Raw genomic sequence first — 18,932 nt, 5'->3', positions numbered from 1 at the left:
AGGGCCTCTGCCCTGGTAGAAGGGCAAGCCCCTTGTCTCCTGACTGCCCCTCTGCCCTTCTCTGGAGGCCTCCGCCCCGTGTCAGGTTTCATGTTCTGCATCCTGGGCTTCCTGCTCTGTGCTGGCTGGGAGCTCCCACGGCCCTCCCCAGCATCAGGAGGCCCGTGCCAGGGAAGCACCACCACATTCCAAAGGGAGCGCGTCTTCAACTCTAAGAAGCTTAAATCTAATGGGACAGGCCCAGACCGACCCGGAACCATCTGCAGAAGCATGTCATGTGCCTGCACAGCTGCTGGGACTCGAGTTTCCAGTGACAGTGACAGTGGAGGAGGGACTGAGTTGGTTAACAACAGTGCAGATAATTAGAGGGCCTGACCTGACATGTTGGAGCCTTGTTTTCACACGCGTGGTTGTAGCACGGGGGTCCTCACAACAGCATGGGGGGCACGATGCTCTTCTGTGCATTTCCATGAGGAGACTATGGACCTTCATGGTAATGCATTTGAACTATTTAGAAAGATCCGGGGGTGGCTGCTATGAGGCACCCAGGCAGAGCCAGGATTCCCATCCTTCCTGTGGGGCCTGTGGGCTCAGCACAGGCTGGGGGTACTCATGCATGGTTAGCACCCCCCGCTTCTGTCCTGGGAACAAGCATGATGCAGCCTGCTTATCAGGAGCCCTTCCTCTCGGCACCCTGGAGGAGCCAGCCCGCAGGTAGATGGATCCTTCGCTGCCCTTCCCCTACCCCCTTCATGGCTGGGGAGCTCGGGGGATGTGCTCTACTCCCTGTGGTCAGAGGCCCGAGGATGTGCTGCTTTCTCTGCAGCCACTGTGGGTCATTTGTGGAACCAGGCTTGGATTTGTAGGGGATGTGATTCGGAGTTCTGTGCTCCTGTGTGCATGTGAGTGAGCGTGCGTGTGTGACCGTGAGTTAGCCTTGGTCTAGACCAAAGCTCGTGGAGGCTGGCTGCTCGGCACCTCCACACTTCCTGCTGGCCCTGCACATGCAGCAGCCACGAAGGACCAAGTGACCTGGGGCGTGAGGGGTTCCAGGCAAGCTGCCCTGATCTCCTGCTCTCTCTGCACAGGTTTTCCTTTCCTGGTCTGTGTCATTTCAGTATCATCCGCCATGAGCAGCTATGGGACCAGTATGAAGTAAGTGCAGGGATGTGGCCTTATGTGGCGGGAGCACCCCCATGTACTTCTGGGGGCAGGTCTGGGTGTGCGGGGCTGCTCCCACCCCAGGCCTTGGCAGTAAGGAGGCCAAAGAGAGTGAGCAGCAGCCTGGCTATGCCTTGGACCTTCTCCCTGCCTGCAGAGGTTGCCAGAGGATGGGACCATTGGATCCTCCTCCAGGTAGAGGTCTGCAGGACAGTGAGGGAAGCACACTACTCTGGGTCTGTCGCCCGTCTTCGGAAGCCTGGGTGGCTGCCCAGCTTGCAGAGGGCCCCTCAGAAACCTGCGTATTCCCTGGAGAAACCACTTTCTCAGAGCAGGCGCCAACAGATGCCGGCCCTTGCCTCGGGCGTTTTGTGTGTCATGGTCCTGGAGGTGCTGGAGAGAATGGGGCAGGGAGGTACCTGGAACGTGCACCCCAAGAATGAGAGGCATGAGATCATCGTGGATAGGATGCAGAGACCTATTGGGGTTGACAGTGTTACTCTGGCTGCTCAGACTGACCCCATGGTGGAAAGAGATACTGTCCCAGCAACCGTTCTGGGTGACTAGGGACCCCAGGCAGTGGAACAGTGGGTGAACCTAATGCTCTGCTTCTGCCCACAGCTGTTGGCTGTCCATCAGCACCGGGGCTGTCTGGGCCTTTGTGGCCCCTGCCTTGTCCATCATTGTGGTAAGTCCCTGCCGGTGAGCGTGGAGGGGCTGGGCGTGTGGGCCCTGTGACCACATCTACAGCCTGTTGCAGTGCCCCCCTACCCCAGACCCCAGAGGGCATGTGGGGAGGGCAGGTGCATGCAGACAGTCTGGGTGGGGGCAGTGTGTGCCCCCAGGGTCTTTCCCTCCTGGTACTCCCCACAGCCTGCAGTAGAGATGGTTATGCACTCCTGGGGGCCACCCTGCAGACTTCCCAAGACCCAGGGGGACAGAGAGCCTGACTTTAGGGCCCCATGAGCTCACAGGCAGGCCTGCCGCTGGCTGCTCTGCCCCGCCCAGTGTTTAAGGGGGGCTGCCACACAGGGTGGGGCTCCCGCTTCCAGCTAGAGGCTCCGTCTTCAGTTGGGGGTGTGGTGCTCCCGCCTTGGTGGGGGACGGGGTTCTAGCTATTGTTCCTGTTACATTTCCCATGAAAGCTCTGGGGTTAAATTTCATCATGTCTTTCTGTGTGTGTGTGTGTGTGTGTGTGTGTGTGTGTGTGTGTGTGTGTATTTTTTTACTGGAGTTCGATTTGCCAACATATAGCGTAACACCCAGTGCTCATCCCGTCAAGTGCCGCCCTCAGTGCCCGTCATCATTTCTGATCAGCCTAGCTTGGCCCGTGGCCCAGCATCGGCTCCTGGCTGCTGCTAGAGGAGCGGAGTGCTCTGCGGGGCCAGGCCTGGGTCGCAGCACTAGCCCTGGGGCTGGAGTAGGGGGTTCATTTCCCCAGGAAGCACGAGGACTCCAGGTCGGGGACGAAGTTCTGAGAAACTCCGGGTGCAGTTCCCGGAGGAGGGGCAGTGCCATGGGGCCCCTCTGCCTGCACCTGTGCCCCTATTTGGTCTGGGCGGGGGGCCCCACTTTTTCCTGACTCGGGGACATGGGGGGCAGCGCCCAGGGGAGCTTCAGTGGTGCTGGGTCCTCTTGGCCAAGTCAGAGGAGAGTCCCACAGTGTCCTTGTGCTTTCCTGGGAAGTCAGCTCAGTGGACGACTGTCTCCCCGAAGTCATGCTTTACCGTGAAGTGTCCCTGTCTGCCCTGGGAGTGGGTGCCACAGATGGTGCTCCCTGTTCTGCGGGGGAGCCTAGGGCAGGGAGTGCAGAACCACCAAATCCTGGGCCCGGGGGTAGGGGCAGCAACATTAGTCAGGGTGTCCTCCTCCTCCCCCCCTTTCCCTCCCCCACCCTAGGGACACAAACCAGATTAAAACCCCTATAAGTAGAAAAGGCCCCGTTCTGGGAAGTGCAGGGGGTCAGGGACTCAGTGAAGTCAGCAGATATGTCTGGCTGGCTCCATGCCTCTTGTCTGGCTGCACCTGAGGCCGACTCTCCCTGTGGGGGTACAATGGAGTCCACACTCTGCGTGTCCTTCAGGTGTGCAGTGTAGGGCAGGGACAAGGACGATTCCCAGCAGTCACAGCCGAAGTCCCAGGGCAGTTCTGATCTGCTACTGTGGGTCACATGTCTGTTACTGGGGATGGAGGTAGATGATTGGCCAGGCCAAGACCACCTGACTGCCCAGGGGCCAGAGCCGGGGATCCCCAGGAAGCCGTGGGGAGCTGTGGGACGCTCTTGCACCCAGGTGAATACCTGGGTGTGTATCTAGCATGAACCTGATCAGGGACCAGGTGTTTCTGCCATCGCATCTGGGCATCTCTCCCCAGAGGTTCAGAGCACTGATATCAGGAGGGGTGGCCTGCAAAAGGGCCTCCCTACATCTTTCCTGCCCACCCAGTGCAAATCCATGGTGTATAATCTCCATAACCCCAGGTGGGACCTCAGAATACACACTCCACACACTGGGCCAGGACCCCAGATGCACTCTCTGTGTGCACCTCTGCCTCCAGACCCCAGGACAGGCTCTCCATGCGCACCCATCTCTGGACCCCAGGACATGCCTTCCATGCACCCTGGGGCAGTCACCCAGGCCATGGCACTGCCTCTGAGCTGCTGCCTTTGAAGGGTGTGGAGTCCCACCTTGGCTGGGGGCCACTGATGCTGATGGGTAAGGGAAGGGACATTCCCCAGATCCCGTCCCTTCAGTGTCCTCATTCATCACCCCCTGTCACCACCTGAAGACAGGTCACCACTGAAGACGGGCAGCAGGGACTTGGACTACTTCTCCCTGCACAGGTCGGGGTTTCATAAATTCCATACTCTTCCTTCTCTCACCCCTGTTCCTTTCGCCGGCTGTCATCTGAAAGCCCACCTGGCTTCATTCCAAGTTTGTTGGCACCACCAAAGCCTTTGGCCCTGGTTAATTAATTAGAAGTGGATGTGAAGGAAGGCGCTTGAGGACTTGTTTATTCCTTCCTAATTAAAATTTTGCGCAGACAGTGCCGCATGTTGGTGGGGCAGTGCCTTCTTGGTAAAGGCTTTCCAGAGGGACAGTGTGGGAGGAGAGGGACAGCAGGTGGTGCCAGCCCCACATACCAGCCCTGTTGTTCCATGGCATTGTCTTGGCCCCTATGCCCACCTCCTGCCAGGTGACACATGCTTTGGGTGTCCACAGGGATAAACAGGTGATGGAGGTGACTTCCTTCCCACATGCAGTCCCGAGATCCTCCCAGGTCCTCTGTGGCCGCAGTGCCTGAGCGTCTGTGCTACAGGAGAGGCGTTGGAGGGCCAGGCTGTGGTTTGAGCTCTGAGCCTTGTGGGCCAGCAGTGGCCCTGGTGGAAGGGCTGGGTAACAGGGAGTTGGGGGCTGTGTGGACATTAGCCCATCGCCGTCCCATTGCTGCCCTGGCTGTGCCCCAGGGGCTGGTCTGACAGACCTGGACCAGCCTCCTGCTCTCTGGCTTTGGAGAAGTTTGGCCTGTGAAGGTGTCAGCAGGAGATGAGAGGATGGGAGGGGAGTGAGGCCAGGTATTTCTCCTCAGGCTCCTCTGTGCAGGACCCTAGGTGGCAAAGGCTACTCCATCCTCTATGGCCACCCCCTGGTCACAGCCCCAGCCACCATGCTCCCCAGGTATCTCGGCAGGTGGAGGGGCACAGCAGCCTCTGCTGGTGTGGGTACTGACTCACACGTGCGTGTCCTGTCCCCATCCCCTCAGTCCCTCTGTGTCCTGGATGGGCAGCAGGTATTGCTGGGAGCATCTGTCCCAGGCAGCAGGCTGCAGTCCTCCCGGGGGTGGAGGGCCCTCCCAGGGGTGACTCACCACCCCGCCCACCAGCCCAAAGGCCTCTCTGCACAGGAGAGGCTGTAGGGGCAGTGATACCAGAGGCCATTTGGTTGCCATCTCCCAGAACCCTCTGTGGACATGTCTAGGAGGGCCTTTCCCCCAGGGAACAAGAAGGTTCTCAGGGGGCATGCCCTGAATAGATGGGGGGGGGGGTTAGCCGGTGGGAAGATGCTGCTGAGACCCAACATGTAGGGGTGAAGACCCTACCTCAGGCTGGGGTCCCGGAAAGAAGAGAGGGGTAGGTTTGAGGGCCATTTGGGAGAAAAAGGTGGTGAGATGACCATGTGGGGTTGAAGGAGAGAAGGAAAGTTCGGTTTATCTCCCAGCTTGCAGATGGAGGGGTGGCTCTGCCCACAGAAACTACCCACAGCTTCATCGTGCTTAAATTTAGATTCAGGGCTAGCATCACATGTCTGGAGATCTTGTGTGAAGATCTAGGTCTTTCTGGCTATGTCCGTGGTGAGACCAGAGTAACCAGTAACACCACCACTTGCTCTGTTCTGGGGCAGGTGGTGAGACCTGTGGGCAGGCAGCGTGGGTGCGACCAGCTCAGGGCCCCGTCACAGTGGGGTGAGAGGACATGAGGTTCCCAAGGCCAGGCCACTGCCCTCTGGGGACGGACCTGGCACATAAGAGCTTCCTCGGGGGAGGGGGAGAGGAGCATTGTATGGGCCCCTTCAGAAAGGGCCTAGAGGTTGGGGAGGGGACAGGATGTGGCCCAGAAGGCCCCTCCACGGCCAGAAAAAGGGGCCCCGAGTCTGCCCAGTGTTCAGTGAATGGCTTTCAGCCACAGGAGGGAATGCAGTGACTGGGTCTGAACCGGCAAGTCCAGGGCCGTCCCCTGTCCCCGGGGCTGTGGGCACGGCCACAGTCGCTTTCTCACCAACCATTTAGGGGATCACAGGGGCTTGGGTCAGAGATCTCGGGCTCCCACCGCTCCCTGGGGTCTGGGTGGACAGTTCACCTGCTGTGCCCAAAGGTAGAAGCAGGCTCAGAACAGACCCCAGGCCCTTGGACGACCAAAGTCCTCTGGGCAGAGCATGGACTTTGGGAGGGGGTGTGAAGGGACGTCACAGATGAGAGGGAAGACGGGAAGGGACAGAATGTGTGAGTCCACGTGCCTCGTGCTCTCTGTGTGACCTTCGGCCTCCTGATCCCGAGCCTGGGCGAGCACAGCCCCTGTCCTAGATGTTTTCGGGTGACCAGAGTGTTAACCTGACTTTGGGGACGCGCAGGCTGCCCTGCTTTGATCCTTGTCCAGCACCCACCGGGGTGTGGAGTCCTGCACAGGGTCCCGGCACGATGTGTCACCAGGCTCTCAGGAGCCCGTTCCCGTCCCTCAGAGGCTGTGAGCTCCTGGCCCGCCCAGCCCCACCTCTGGCTGTAACATCAGCCCTGAAGGATGGCAGTCCTCAGACTCGTCACAGAATGGAATTCCTGGTTCCCACCTGGGCCCCATCTCTGGAGGGTTTTGGTTTGATAGGACCTGGGCCTTTGTAAGCTCCCAGTGCTCCCCTGGGACATAGGGGAGCCCTGGAGCCCAGGAGAGGGAGGCGTGGCTGAAAGGGGTTCAGTGGTTTCCGAGCCAAGTGCAGGGGTGCACTATGGCCCAGTGTGGCCCACTGCCCACGTTCCCAAACAGTGTCTGGGCCCCCAGCCACACCCAGGTCCTTGCACATGTCTGTGGTGGTTTTCATGCCACAGCAGCCGACTTGACTTGCAACTGGGACCATGTGGCACAAAGCTGAACGTACTGCGGGGCCATCACAGAGGAGGCCCGCGGCCTGAGGCGAGGGGCTGCAGCTGGGGTCCTGCGGACTCTGGCCGTACACCAGCCTGGCCCGCGGGGCTCACCTCTGACCCCACAAGGGACCCTTGGTTGTGTCTGGGGTTGTCCACGTTTTCCCAGACGCACCCTCATTTCCAAGTGAAGACCTGGGGTGTCAGAATCCCAGGTGTGGCTGGACCACGCCCGTGAAAGGTGCCCGTTTGTGTTGGGATTGGTGTTCCTGTGTGTTCTGGTGAGGCTGGTCCTGCGAGGCCTCGCGCTGGTGAGGAAGTGCAGCGTGAGCAGCAGCCCGCCTGCCAGCGTGTGAACTCTTCCCACCCCCCGCCCCCGTCGGGAAGGGAAGTGGCTGCCATTCCCTGGATGCCCCCCCTGATGCCCGAGTGTGGATGGCCCACGAGACCAGCAGGTATAGCTGTCGAGTCTGGACCCCCCCCCACTAGGGACCCTATGGTGACCCCAGGACTCTGCCTAAGTCCCCCAGGGGCTTGTTCTGTGCAGGCCCGACAGGGCGAGGGCGTCGTATTCCCGGAAGAGAGAAACTCTGGAGTGTTGTAGCCTTCACCTCTGAGGAGAAGCCTTCTCCTCTCCGTAGAAGCATGAATGCAGCAGGGTTGGTGCTGGCCACAGACGCCCAGATCCAGGGGTTCACAGGAACGGAGGCACAGCCGTGCAGGCACCCCGCTGTGTTTCCTGTATTTTTACATGTAATGCTCTCCCCGTGGGTCGTGGCATGCCTCCCAGTGGCTTCTCCCAAGGTCAAGCAGCAGGACGTGCTACAAACCCCAGAGCCCTGCCCAGCCCTTCCCCCTCCTGTGGCCACATATCAAGTGCTTATCCTCTCCCCAACTTCCTTTCTGCTGGAACGTGGCCCTTGAATCATTCCTCTGGCATCTGTCAGCAGTAGCTTGCTGGCCGATGTCAGGCAGGGGTGCCCGGCTGATGAAACAGCCAGTGTCCCTGGAGCACGGGCCTCCCTCCTGGGCTTCTCCCACGGGTGCCAGGCACCGGCCAGGATGGGTGGCCGGGGTGAGGGGACCGGCCCACTTCAGTGTTCCTGAAACACTGGGGTTTTTTGGCTGGCAGCACAGCCTCCGCCTGAATGAGCTGTGGGGTCGGGGGTCTGCCCGGGCGCCTCTTCTCCTGCTATCCAGGCAGGTGAGACTGTCCTCCCAAGGAGGGAGCGTACTCACCAGAGACAAACACTCGAGCCTGGTGGGGAGAGAGAGACAGACGGATAAACCCCAGAGAAATCTTTGCAGAAACAGCACGTGATGCTGAAAGGTGGCCGCCAGAAATGCCAGCAGCTTCACCACGTTTGCCGTGCTCCCTGGCAGAGGCCAGGAGGTGACAGAGGGCGGGCAGCCCCAATTGCAGCCCCACTTCTCCGCCGGGGGCAGCCCCATGGCCTCGTCTAGCAGCGGGGCCCGAGGTGAGGCCCTGGTCGTGTGGGTACTGGCTGACGATTCTGGAATCCTAACACACGTGCTTAGGGATTTGAAAGAAAAGCTTAAAGTGCATGAACCTCTGCCCACCTCGCTTTCTCAGCCCCCCTGTCTGTGCCGCCTCCAGAAGTCCCCCTTGCTGGTAATTGCTCCCGTATCCTCAGGGCTTTATGTCGGTAGAAGCAAATAGAGATACAAACACACCCGTCCAGGGCCTTTAGCACAGGGTGGCTACTGGACTCTGGCTTCATCAGCGTGGGGAGAGTGGCCAGGGACACGGGCCCCTGCGAAGTGGGCAGGCCAGGTCACTCCCAAGCCCACTGCCCGCGGTGGGCAGTCGCCTGATCTCCAGCCTTCTGTTGTTCCAAACAAAGCCTCAGCTTTGCCCAGTGTGAGGAACTTAGGATGTAAATCCCAGAGCGGGAGAGGCCAGGCCTGCAGGTGACAGGACCAAGATGAACCTCCCCTTGAAATGCATAGGAAGTCCTACAAGAATCGGACGTGTGAAAGCACAAACAGTTCGGAACTCTCGGCTTTACCCAAAGGCAGAAAGTAAAGAAGCATTTATTCGAGAAAACAGCCAAGCCCCGCGGTGTACCGCAGGCTCCTGGCGGCCCGCCCCCCGGTCGCTGGGAGCGGCAGGTGTGCCCCCGAGTGTGAGTGCCCGCGGCTCTGGGGCTCTGGGGCTCTGGGGCTCTGGGGCTCTGGGGCTCAGCTGTACTTAGCCCCCTGCGAGCAGCAGCAGTCTGGACGCCGTTTCCACCCCTGAAGCAGCCCCGCACCCCTGGGCCCTGGCCCTGCCCACTCCTCAGCGTAGCCGAGTGTGGTTTTCCTGTGCTTGGGGGGAGTGGAGTGGCGGGAGGCACTGTGGCCGGTGAACATCCACACCATTGACTTCGTTCACCTTCCGTGGCGCTGGGGGACTCCTGTGAGGATCCTCCTGTGCGGGGGCAGAGGAGGCCCAGTGATGTGCATCCGATGCCAGGAGCCGAGCCGCCAGGGGTTGAAGTATCAGTGAAGACACGGAGCCAGGCTGCGTGTGCCGCCGCACATGTTCTTTCCTGGTGGATTGCAGTAGTACAGGCTGGAGCCGAGCGGGGTGGGTGCCACCCCCCAACCCCGGGTCCTCTGTCCATGACCTGCACAGAGTGGCGGGGGACGGGTGTCCAGGCTGGGGAGGAGGGTGGCTGAGAAGAGAGCTCTGAGTTCTGCTGGGGGGTGTCTCTGCAGGCTGTAGCGTGAGGTGGTGTCAGCAGTGGAGCCTCAGGCAGACCTCAGGCTTGGGCCCCCACAAGGAGGCCTCAGATGCAGGTGCCTGGGCTGGGCCTGCAGACCTGCTCATGGGCATGGCTGCCAGGGTGGGAGCCCCAAATCGCTGCCTGCAGACCCATACAGCCGGCCTTGTCCTTGCCTGTGGCCAGGCCTGAAAGTGCACATAGGGTTTTGGCCCGGAGCTGGACTCCCCAATGACTTTGTCATTGACCTCCTGACTTGTCCAGAGGGAAGAGAGGGTCCTGGTCATGGCGCAGCCCTGAATCCAGCTGCAGCAGCAGCAAATCCGGGCTCTCACCTCCTTCCCCTTGCTGCCTCCTGCCTTGCCAGGCTCAGGTCAGGGCCCCGGAGAGGGGCCCGCGGGACCCACAGGCTGTGCCGGAGCCTCTGCAGAGATCCCTCAACCCCGACACCCAGCCCCACTGACACCCCCCACCCCCCGGCAGATTCCCAGCCAGCCAGAAGTCACCACTAGGCAGATGAGTCCCTGGTGCTGTGGCCTCCGTGGGCGAGACAGCCCCAGGCCAGGGTGGGCCGCGGAGTGACAGCCAGGTAGTACGCAGGGGTCTTTATGGATATGATTTCTTATCCTTTCAAATGATCTGTTCACACTGTGGGTGTTACTGCCGTTTCCCATCAGATGGGGAAGCAAATACACAAATGTGTTGTGTGGTGGCCCACCCAGTGAGCAGAGCTGAAATGAGGTCTGAACCCAGGCCTTTCCTCGCTGTGCTCCTGCGGGGGGGGGGGGGGGCAGGTGTGCTCCCAGACAGTGCAGCTGCTGCATATGGGCAGGGCAGGTAAACGCTCAGGGACCCAGGTGGGTCAGGTTTCTGCAGAAACACCACCTGCTGGCTCAGAGCTCTGGCAGGGTGGGGTGGGCGGATGGACAGCTGCTGGTGGGATCAGGGTCTCTGCAGGTGCAGCCCTGGCCCTCCCTCTGAATCCTGTCGCTTCCCTCATGCAGGTCAATGTCGGCATCCTTATTGCTGTGACCAGGGTCATTTCGCAGATCAGTGCTGACAACTACAAGATACATGGGGACCCCAGTGCCTTCAAGTAAGTTGGACTCTGGGCCTTCGCTGGTGGTCCTGCCTGCAGAGCTGCTCAGTGTAGCAGGGGGTGGCTGCTGGGGAACCCAGGCTCGTGTTCTTGCTTGGCTGTTGTCCACCTCCTCTGACCAGGACCAGCCCTTTACCAGCCTGGCTGACCCATGTGTAAAGCAGGGCTCTGCTCCATCCCTGCGGTGAGAGGCTGCTTGTAGAGGCAAAGGAGGGAGATTCTAGATTCCACCCTTCCTTAGCCCCTGCCACTGGCCCCCTCAGTGTCTTGCTCTCCTGTCTGTAAAGGGCTGTCGTGCACAGGAATCTCCTCAGGGAAGAACTCCCTGAGGTGCCCCAGGGCTGGTCTTCCTGGGGAGGGGCTCCACCCGAGGGTCCCTGACCTCGTATCATGAGGGCTCCACTGACTGCAGGTGACAGAAGAGCCACCACAAACTGGCTGAAGGAAAGGGGGGACTGATGCACACAGGTAGTCCCAGAGTCCAGGAGGGAGTCTAGAATTGCTTAGGCCAGGGGGCCCGGCTCCTCCTGCATCCTGCATCCCTGTGTGCCCTGTCGGCTTCATGCCCACATGGACCTGCCTCCTGGTGACACGGGAACACCCTCCCTCCCACCTGTTTAGACAGAGGTCCGAGCCTGGAGGCTGGGGGCTCGCATCGGGTCCCGGGCCTACCCCTGCACCAGTCACGCAGAATGCAAGTGACCAGTTCACCAGCGCCTGAGTCCCACGGTCCATCCTGGCTCTGGGGTGCACTCAGCACCCCCAAACCACAGGGCCAAGAAGGGGGGAGGGGGGTCCTCACAGGGGACCCGGGGCTGTTGTGAACATTCAGGACAGGGACGCTCGTGGGCATGATAGCTGAGATGAGACCTTCCAGAATGGGGCGGGGGTGGGGGGTATGTGGGATGTGGGAAGCCCAGCCTGCAGCTGAGGGACGGGAACGCACAGGGGACCTTTGCCCAGGAGCTGGGTGGGGGCAGAGCAGGGGCCTGAGTTGTGAGGACAGACTGGGGCACTGGGGGCACTGGCCCCGCTGGGCTGAGATTTGGTCATGGATGGTCATTTCCATGTTACAGAATTTAAAAGACTTAAAATGCTAGCAACTTTTCAATTTCCCAAGCCCTAACATAATTAAAGTCACTTTAGTCACACTGTGTCTCTTCCGATCTGAGAGCAAGAGCAGTAAATATGTCAGCAGCAAATCGGTAAGACAATTACTGTGTAATCCATTGCAGACCCCGTGCATGCCCAGGGCTCTGTCCATCACTCATTCACTTGCCCATTTATTTCTTCATTCAGGGGTCACTTTCTGAGAGCGTGTTGGGCCCTGGTGCGTCGCTGCGCTCTGGGGTTACAGAGATGAAGCCCCAGTCCAGCCGTTGGGGACCTCTTGGTCTAGTGAGGGAGGCAGATGTGTAGCCGGTGTTCCCAGGGACAAGCACAGTTCACAGCTGCCTGCAGGCAGCCCAGGCACAGCATCCCCAGTGTACAAGGCCGAGCTGTTTCAGAGGTCAGGATAGACTGTGCCACATGTCAGAAATGGCAATGACCTCATGGTCATCGCATCATTCATTCAGCTAAGGTTCACTGGGAGCAGACTGGGTGTTGACTCTGCCCTGGGCTTGCAGAGAGACCACAGTAGGGACCATGTTCATGGAACCCACGTTCTGAGAAGGAATCTATGAGGCTGATTCTGGGCCTGCCTCCTACCCTCATGTGTCCACTGCACTGAAGCCTTGCTCTGCTGTCCTTCATGGGTGTCTGGGATCAACATTTCGATCCACTAGTGCTGCTGGCTGGATCAGGGTGATGAGCTAAGGGTGCCCAGTGGGTGTGACGGCTGCTGGGTGCCCAGTGCCAGGTGCCAGAGGGCAGAAGCACGGCTGCTGCCTTGGCCCAGAGCTGGCTTGGCAGGGGCCGCGTTTCAGGTCCTGAGTGCTCAACTCCTTTCTCAAGGTTACCTGCAAGTGGAGCCCAGGTCTGGCCCCCTGCAGGACTGTGTCTGCTCTCATCCAGGAGCCTTGCAGAGGCCGATCCACCCCCACTTGCCTGGCCCCCAGAATGGCCATCTCCACTTCTCTTTCAGGTTGACAGCAAAAGCTGTGGCCGTGCTGCTGCCCATCCTGGGAACCTCGTGGGTCTTTGGTGTGCTTGCCGTCAACAGCCAGGCCTTGGCCTTCCAGTACGTGTTTGCTATACTCAACTCTTTACAGGTGAGAGTTTGTGGGACTGTCAGCTTTATGAACGGATGTGTATGGAGCAGGTTGCCACTGGGGCAGGAGGGAGATCCTCTCTTCTCTGTTCTTGCCACATATCTGTGAGCCCACAGCATGGGCATGCCTGGGGCCGATGGGTCTGCGCACAGGGCCTGTAGCACCGTCCCCATGTCCACAGCAGGGCTGCCTCATCGTGCTGGCCAGTACCCCTGGGAGGCACACCTAGGCCTTAATTAAAGGGAAGACAGTCAACATGCATGCAGCTCCAGAAAGGGAGCCCGCGTAGAGAGGTGGTGATAGTGTGGACCTCGGGTCTGGATTCCTGTGTGTCTCCTGCATGGAGGGGTGGGGAAGTCAGCAGCCCGGAAACCAGAGACTTGGGGTGCTCAGAGCCTGTGTCCCTAGACCCACAACCCCCAGGAGAAAGGTGGAAGTGAGCACCTACCACCACCCACAGTCCACACAGCTGAGTCTAAGGCTGGATCCTGGCAAGTGCAAGCACGGCCCACCCAGCCCTCAGCGTGCGTGCGTGGTCCTTGCATCTGCATCTTTCTGACCAGGGACTGCGTCTTACGGAAGTGTGTTGGGCTTGTAATTTGTTAACAAGCTCCATGCATTGTCTCCCTCTGGCTGTTTATAAAAAAATCTGATCAGTTGTCCTGGCTGCAGCCTTGCACACCCTGGGTCCTGGGGCACCTCAGTTATCCTCCTGTGTCCTAGTTTCTCCTCCATAAAATGCGAACAATAACAGGACCACTGCAGGGGCTGCTTCAGCCCTAAATGAGACAACCCATGTGAGGTGTTGCCTGGTGCTGGACACGCTGCCGCTGTCTCCAATTTTGGGGAGACATTCTCATGCCCGTCTCGTTGTTATCATCATGCTGTCTGAGATGAAGACATCAGGGCTCAGTTTAGTTGATTGTCTAATGTCCTCACCTTTGTTCATTCCCAGCATTTTATCATTATCTGGTCTGTCCCGCCTGGGAATCCACCTTTCTTTATACCTTTCCCCAAACAGCAGAGCAGTCACAGTGGTGCCTGCTTCTAAGCTAGACTTCAGGGTGGGATCCAGGACGCCCCTCCATCCTCAGAGGCTCCAGACCACGGAGTGGCACACAGCTCAGTCACGGGCTCCCCAGCAGTGAGCCACACCAGTGCCACTCCCAGAACCCATGTAGCCTTGGGAAGAAGCCCCTGAAAGTGCTGTGACAAAATGCGAGGGCCCTAATCCTGTGTTCTCCCTTCTTCCCCAGGGGTTTTTCATCTTCCTTTTCCATTGTTTTCTGAACTCAGAGGTATGTTTGTTCTGTTTCTTGAAAACGTGAAGATGGTTTTTCATTTCTGGAAGGGTATAGAGAGCAGAAACAGTCTTGCCCCATTAGGCTGGTGTCTGGGAACATAATCCTGGGTAGGCTTTGGTAGTGGTGACTAGTTGTGTGCAGTGGGGCTGCTTTCTGTCAGCCCTTCTCCTGCATCCTGGTTGCTCAGCAACATCCAGGCATCCTCCCCCTCCCCCGCCCCCAGCATCACACAGGCCCTGCTGGCTCTGTGGAGGACAGGGGAGTTGGAGACAGTGGGGGCGGGGGGCAGCTGAACTGCAGAATCTACACCTGCTTGCTTGCTGTCTGGCACATCAGGGAGAGTAAGATGTAGATGTCCTCTCAACAGTCCCAAAGGCATGAGGAAGCTGGCTGGGGTGTAAGGAGGAGGTCTCCTGACTATAGGGTTTAGGGGGACTGTGTCACATGTCCTTCACGGGCATTGGGGCAGTGGAAGTGGGCTCATTCTCAAGTGCAGTCTGGGTGTTGCACCTGCTGTGCACATGGCCATGGGGAGGGTAGAGGCTGCTCCAGATCCTATTTCTCAAGACCCATACTAATGCTTACACTGTGGGCTTGATGTATGAGACCCCACCAGGCTCAGTCATGGGAGGTACCTCTGCAGTGGTGAGTGGGAACAGGCAGAGAGGTGCCACCCCATCTGCGCTGTTTCTCTAGAGGGTCTGTTGGTACAGGGATGTAGGTCAGGCAGGGAGGGAAGGGATGCTGGGGAGACAGGGTGAGTCACTGAGGATGATGAAGACCAGGGATGGAAGGGGTCACGTGATTGCCAAGCCAGGGAGAAGCCTCCAGGCCCAAAACTATGGTCTGTAAGGTAGGAAGGAGACGTGGCCTTGAGCCGTGCAAGGCCCGTGTTTGCATTAGTTGACTTTCTCCTCCATTGTTTCTGTGGCTGGTCGGTCCAGTTCCCTCCCCCGTTCCTTGTTGAGCATGTCTGGTACCCTGTCCGGAACTGTGATGAGGCCAGCAGGGACCACACCAGGTCCAGCTTTCTCCCTGTGCAGGCCCTGATACAGGGGTGGGACAAAGTCTGCACCTGGACGGGATGCTTCCAAATCTGCCCATGCCCTGTGGTCGGTATTCTGGGACTTTATTTCAACACAAAACCTAGAGACCTTTGAGAATGACCTCCTGTTGGTGCTCTTTCCACCACTGAAATTTCTTCTAACGAGTCCTCTGTTCTGCCTTCAAAGGTGAGGGCTGCCTTCAAACATAAAACCAAGGTATGGACCCTCACGAGTAGCTCTTCCCGCAACACTAACGTGAAGCCCTTCAGCTCCGACGTTGTGAGTACCAGGCAGTGTCTTGTCTGCGTCCCCTCTTCTTGCTTTGACCCTGACCCTTACAGACCCATAGACTCCTGTCTTCTATCCTTGTTACCTGGAAAGCCGGAGGAGTGGCTTCCAGCTTTGCTGAGGTGACTAGGCCTCTGCCCTCCCAGGCTTTCTAAACCCAGAGCCTCCAGTGGGCCTCTCCTTCCTTCCCTGAGCCTGTCCTGGGTAGGGCCATGTCGTACAGGGGATTGCCCAGGTCGGGGATGTGGAGATGTGGCTTGGGTGCCAGTGGCTCCTGCTCAGCCTTTTCATACCTGACGTGGCCTGCAGGCTGCGCGTGCTCTGGGGTGACATTATGCCCTTTGGCCCTGTAAACAGCAGGGTCCTCTGTCCTGGTGGTATCACACCACCTTTTGCCCATTTCCCAGGGTCATGTTCCCAGGTCCATGTTGATTTAGGAGGATGGAAGCATCAGTTGACCAGGAGGCAGACACTGGGCATGCTGCTGGTGCCCGGGGAGGCTGAGAGTCACCAGGACAGCCCAACCTTCAGGAAGCTTATCCCTGAGAGGAGTCTCTTATCCCCTGAGAACTGGACTCTTGGTACTGAGGGATCTCAACAAGCCTGTCATCTCAACACCAGGCTTGACTCACCTTCCCCCTGTGGGAAATGCAGAGGCAGGCAGGGGCCCCAGTTGCCTGGGGCAGATGAGGGTGTTTCCATGACACTGCCGCCTGCTACCTGAGCCCCAGGCCTGGCTCTGGGGTGCTGTCCTCAGGAAGAACTCCCCAGGCAGCGTGCAGTAATGGTGCCCCCCATGTGATGTGGTGCTGCTGCCGCCAACCACACTGTTCAGTTTGTTCACGCACGCGTGGTTCTCCCACCTCCTGCTGGCGGGTACACCGTGGGAACAAGAGTCTGGTTGGCTTTGTTCGTTCCTGTGACCCCAGAGCCTACATTAGCAGTGGGGTGCGGCTGGTAAACACAGAGTGAGTGCAGGCACGGATGGGGAGGGGTGCGAACGAATGCACTCGTGCCAGAACGGGTGTGCACAGCAGCCCCTGGAAGCCATGAGAAGTCGGTGCAGAAGGTAGAGAGCTCCATGCCCCCTGCAGTGCCTCGGGGAGCAGGGGGGTCCTGATGGCCAGCGGGGGTGGGGGGAGCCCCTGCAGCTCTCTGGCCCAGCACGTCTATACTCGCTGGGATCTGGTGTCCCATCTGGGGATAGTGTCTTCCCAGCTCACTCCTTTGTGGTTTACAGATAAACGGGACCCGGCCAGGCACAGTGTCCAGCAAGCTCAGCCCCTGGGACAGGGGCAGCCATTCTGCCCACCGCGTGGACCTGTCTACCGTGTGAGCCACGAGGTCTCTGATGGGCCATTTTGCTGCTCAGAACACACCCCTCAAACTGACCACAAGATACACTCTGCCTTCACCATGGGACCCTCTGCTCGCTGCTGTCGGGACATGGTGTCCTGGCCCCCGTGATGGTCACCCTCGCCTCTGACGCTCCCTGTGTGACGGAGCCCCCTGCTGGGCCCAAAGCCTGGTACAAGGTAGTGGGTGGCCCTCCGGGTTCTGATCCTCCTGTGGCCAAGTGACTGTGCCCCGGGCACCCCCGCCCCTGTGGGCACACAGGACCCTGGGCTGCAGCACCAGCAGGGCAAGTGAGCCTGGGTGCCGTGATGGGGCCTTAGGACCAAGGGGCAAGGTCCTGAGGGCATGAAGGCCCCCAGGCACCCCCAGAGGGTCAGGCAGAGGCAGACAGGGGCATGTGAGGAGCATGAGGAATGTCCTCAACCTGCTGAATCAGCCACAGCCAGCTCTGAGAGGCCAGCGCCCACCGAAGAGGGGCCCTGGCAGTCTGGGGCCCTGCAGGCCACTCTGGCGTCTGGCCTCTGCTGTGTGGGGTCTTTGGACTGGGGGCTCTGGCCGCAGGGGAATGCCTCTTCTGGGTGAAGAGCCAGGTGGGGCCACTGGGGAGAGCTTTGCAGCCTCCCTCCGCTCTCCCCACACTCCAGGCCCTGCTGTGAGCTCCTGAGCTTTCTCTCATGCCCCGGCCTCCAGAGTTGGCTGCTGCCCTGCCACTGGGCTTCCACGGCCTCGCTTCCCAGAGCTGCTTCTTGGTCACTTATAGACACCTGCTGTGTTTCTGATGGGTAGATGCCAGTGGTATGTGTGCCATGTGGCCGCAGGGGCCTGGGGGGGTGGGTGGCTTGATGCAGGGGCCTGGGAACGGATTGCCACTGGTTTGTGGACTGAGACTCGGCCCTGTAGGAAATGGAGTGACTGTTACCACTGCGTGTGTGGGCAGGGTCCTTGGGACACCGGAGCCTGTGACCCTAGATGCGACCCCCAATGCCACTGAATATCTGTGAAAGCTCAGAACAGGGCATCCATCCATCAGTGTATGAGCCATGTAGGTCAGACGTTCAGACCCGGAGCCAATACTGGAAAACCTTCCTATAAACTGTGACCGTGGTGGTACCAAGCCCTGCCCACCCCACATACCTGCCGGAACTTGGGGGCCTTCCAAACAGCACACCCCGATCACGATGGGTGCCACAGTCAGGCATAGGCGTGTCCTGCGTGGGGGAGGTCGACCCAGAGCCCCATGTGGATCAGGTGGATCTTTGTTCTATTCCCGTGAGGCCCGGCGTGCAGCTGACTCAACAGGGAGACAGGGCAGGCACCTCGTGGCCCCCGGGGCGGGCTGGGGGCTAGAGCGCTGCCAAGACCCCTTGTAGTGAAGAGCCCGGGTGTGCCCAGCCCCTGCCAGGCTTCTCGGGATTCCAGAAACCAGATCACCTGTAACTGGGCGTTTGGATCCTCGTGCCCGGGAGCACTTAGAAGTGAGAACACTGTATTCCTGAGGTCTACACTTGCACCTTTGTCTCTTTCATTTCTGGTGAAGCAAATCAAGTGAGGACGTGTCTTTGCTTTAGATGGAATTTTGTTTTACCCTCTGCATATTCGCGCCACATAGCTAATATATCAAGAGAAACAAGGAATAACTTTTTATTTCTAATGAAGGAAAGCAGTGCACTTTATTTATGAGATGAAGATTTTGGCTTCTGCAGTGCTTTATTATCTACATGCAATTTGGCCAAAGATAAGAAATCGGAAAGAATCATGTGTTTAGAGTAGTTCACAGCACAGTAAAGAGGATGAATGCCACTAAGCAGTGAAAAACATGCTGTGATTTTGTATGAAATAAACTCTCAATGTCCTTAAGATAAACTGTGGCCCTAAAGTCTGTTGCTTATGGGACGTGAACGGGACTAAGTCTCATGACAAAAACCTGTACGGAAACACACATGGAGGAAATCCTGCCCTGGGACTCACTTGGCAGACATTTATTCAGCGCCTGCTGTGTACTCAGCACATCTGCTCTGGGATATCGTGGTGGATGATGTCTTGGCTCTTGGGAGCCTCCCTCCTCAGGGCAGGGCAGCGGGGGGTGAGCACCAGCCCCTGGGCCCAGG

General features: G+C 58.9%; 1 protein-coding gene across 5 annotated transcripts in view; it reads left to right on the top strand.

Moving 5' to 3' along the window:
• Positions 1-18,687, top strand: part of ADGRD1 (adhesion G protein-coupled receptor D1) — a 123,049-nt gene extending 104,362 nt beyond the window's left edge. For 3 of the 5 annotated variants that reach the window (XM_072722605.1, XM_072722606.1, XM_072722604.1), the window contains 7 exons: positions 1,089-1,155; positions 1,783-1,849; positions 10,523-10,614; positions 12,704-12,830; positions 14,087-14,128; positions 15,367-15,459; positions 16,709-18,687. In XM_072722605.1, coding sequence (XP_072578706.1) covers positions 1,089-1,155; positions 1,783-1,849; positions 10,523-10,614; positions 12,704-12,830; positions 14,087-14,128; positions 15,367-15,459; positions 16,709-16,804 — 584 coding nt within the window. In that variant the 3' untranslated portion in view covers positions 16,805-18,687. The remainder of the gene's footprint in view (positions 1-1,088; positions 1,156-1,782; positions 1,850-10,522; positions 10,615-12,703; positions 12,831-14,086; positions 14,129-15,366; positions 15,460-16,708) is intronic. The other 2 variants (XR_011994622.1, XR_011994621.1) reach the window with 1 other exon arrangement.
• Positions 18,688-18,932: the final 245 nt, after the last annotated feature.

Source organism: Vulpes vulpes, chromosome 10, assembly GCF_048418805.1.
Source record: "Vulpes vulpes isolate BD-2025 chromosome 10, VulVul3, whole genome shotgun sequence".
Taxonomy (NCBI): Eukaryota; Metazoa; Chordata; class Mammalia; order Carnivora; family Canidae; genus Vulpes; species Vulpes vulpes.
This window is presented reverse-complemented; position numbering and strand designations above follow the sequence as displayed.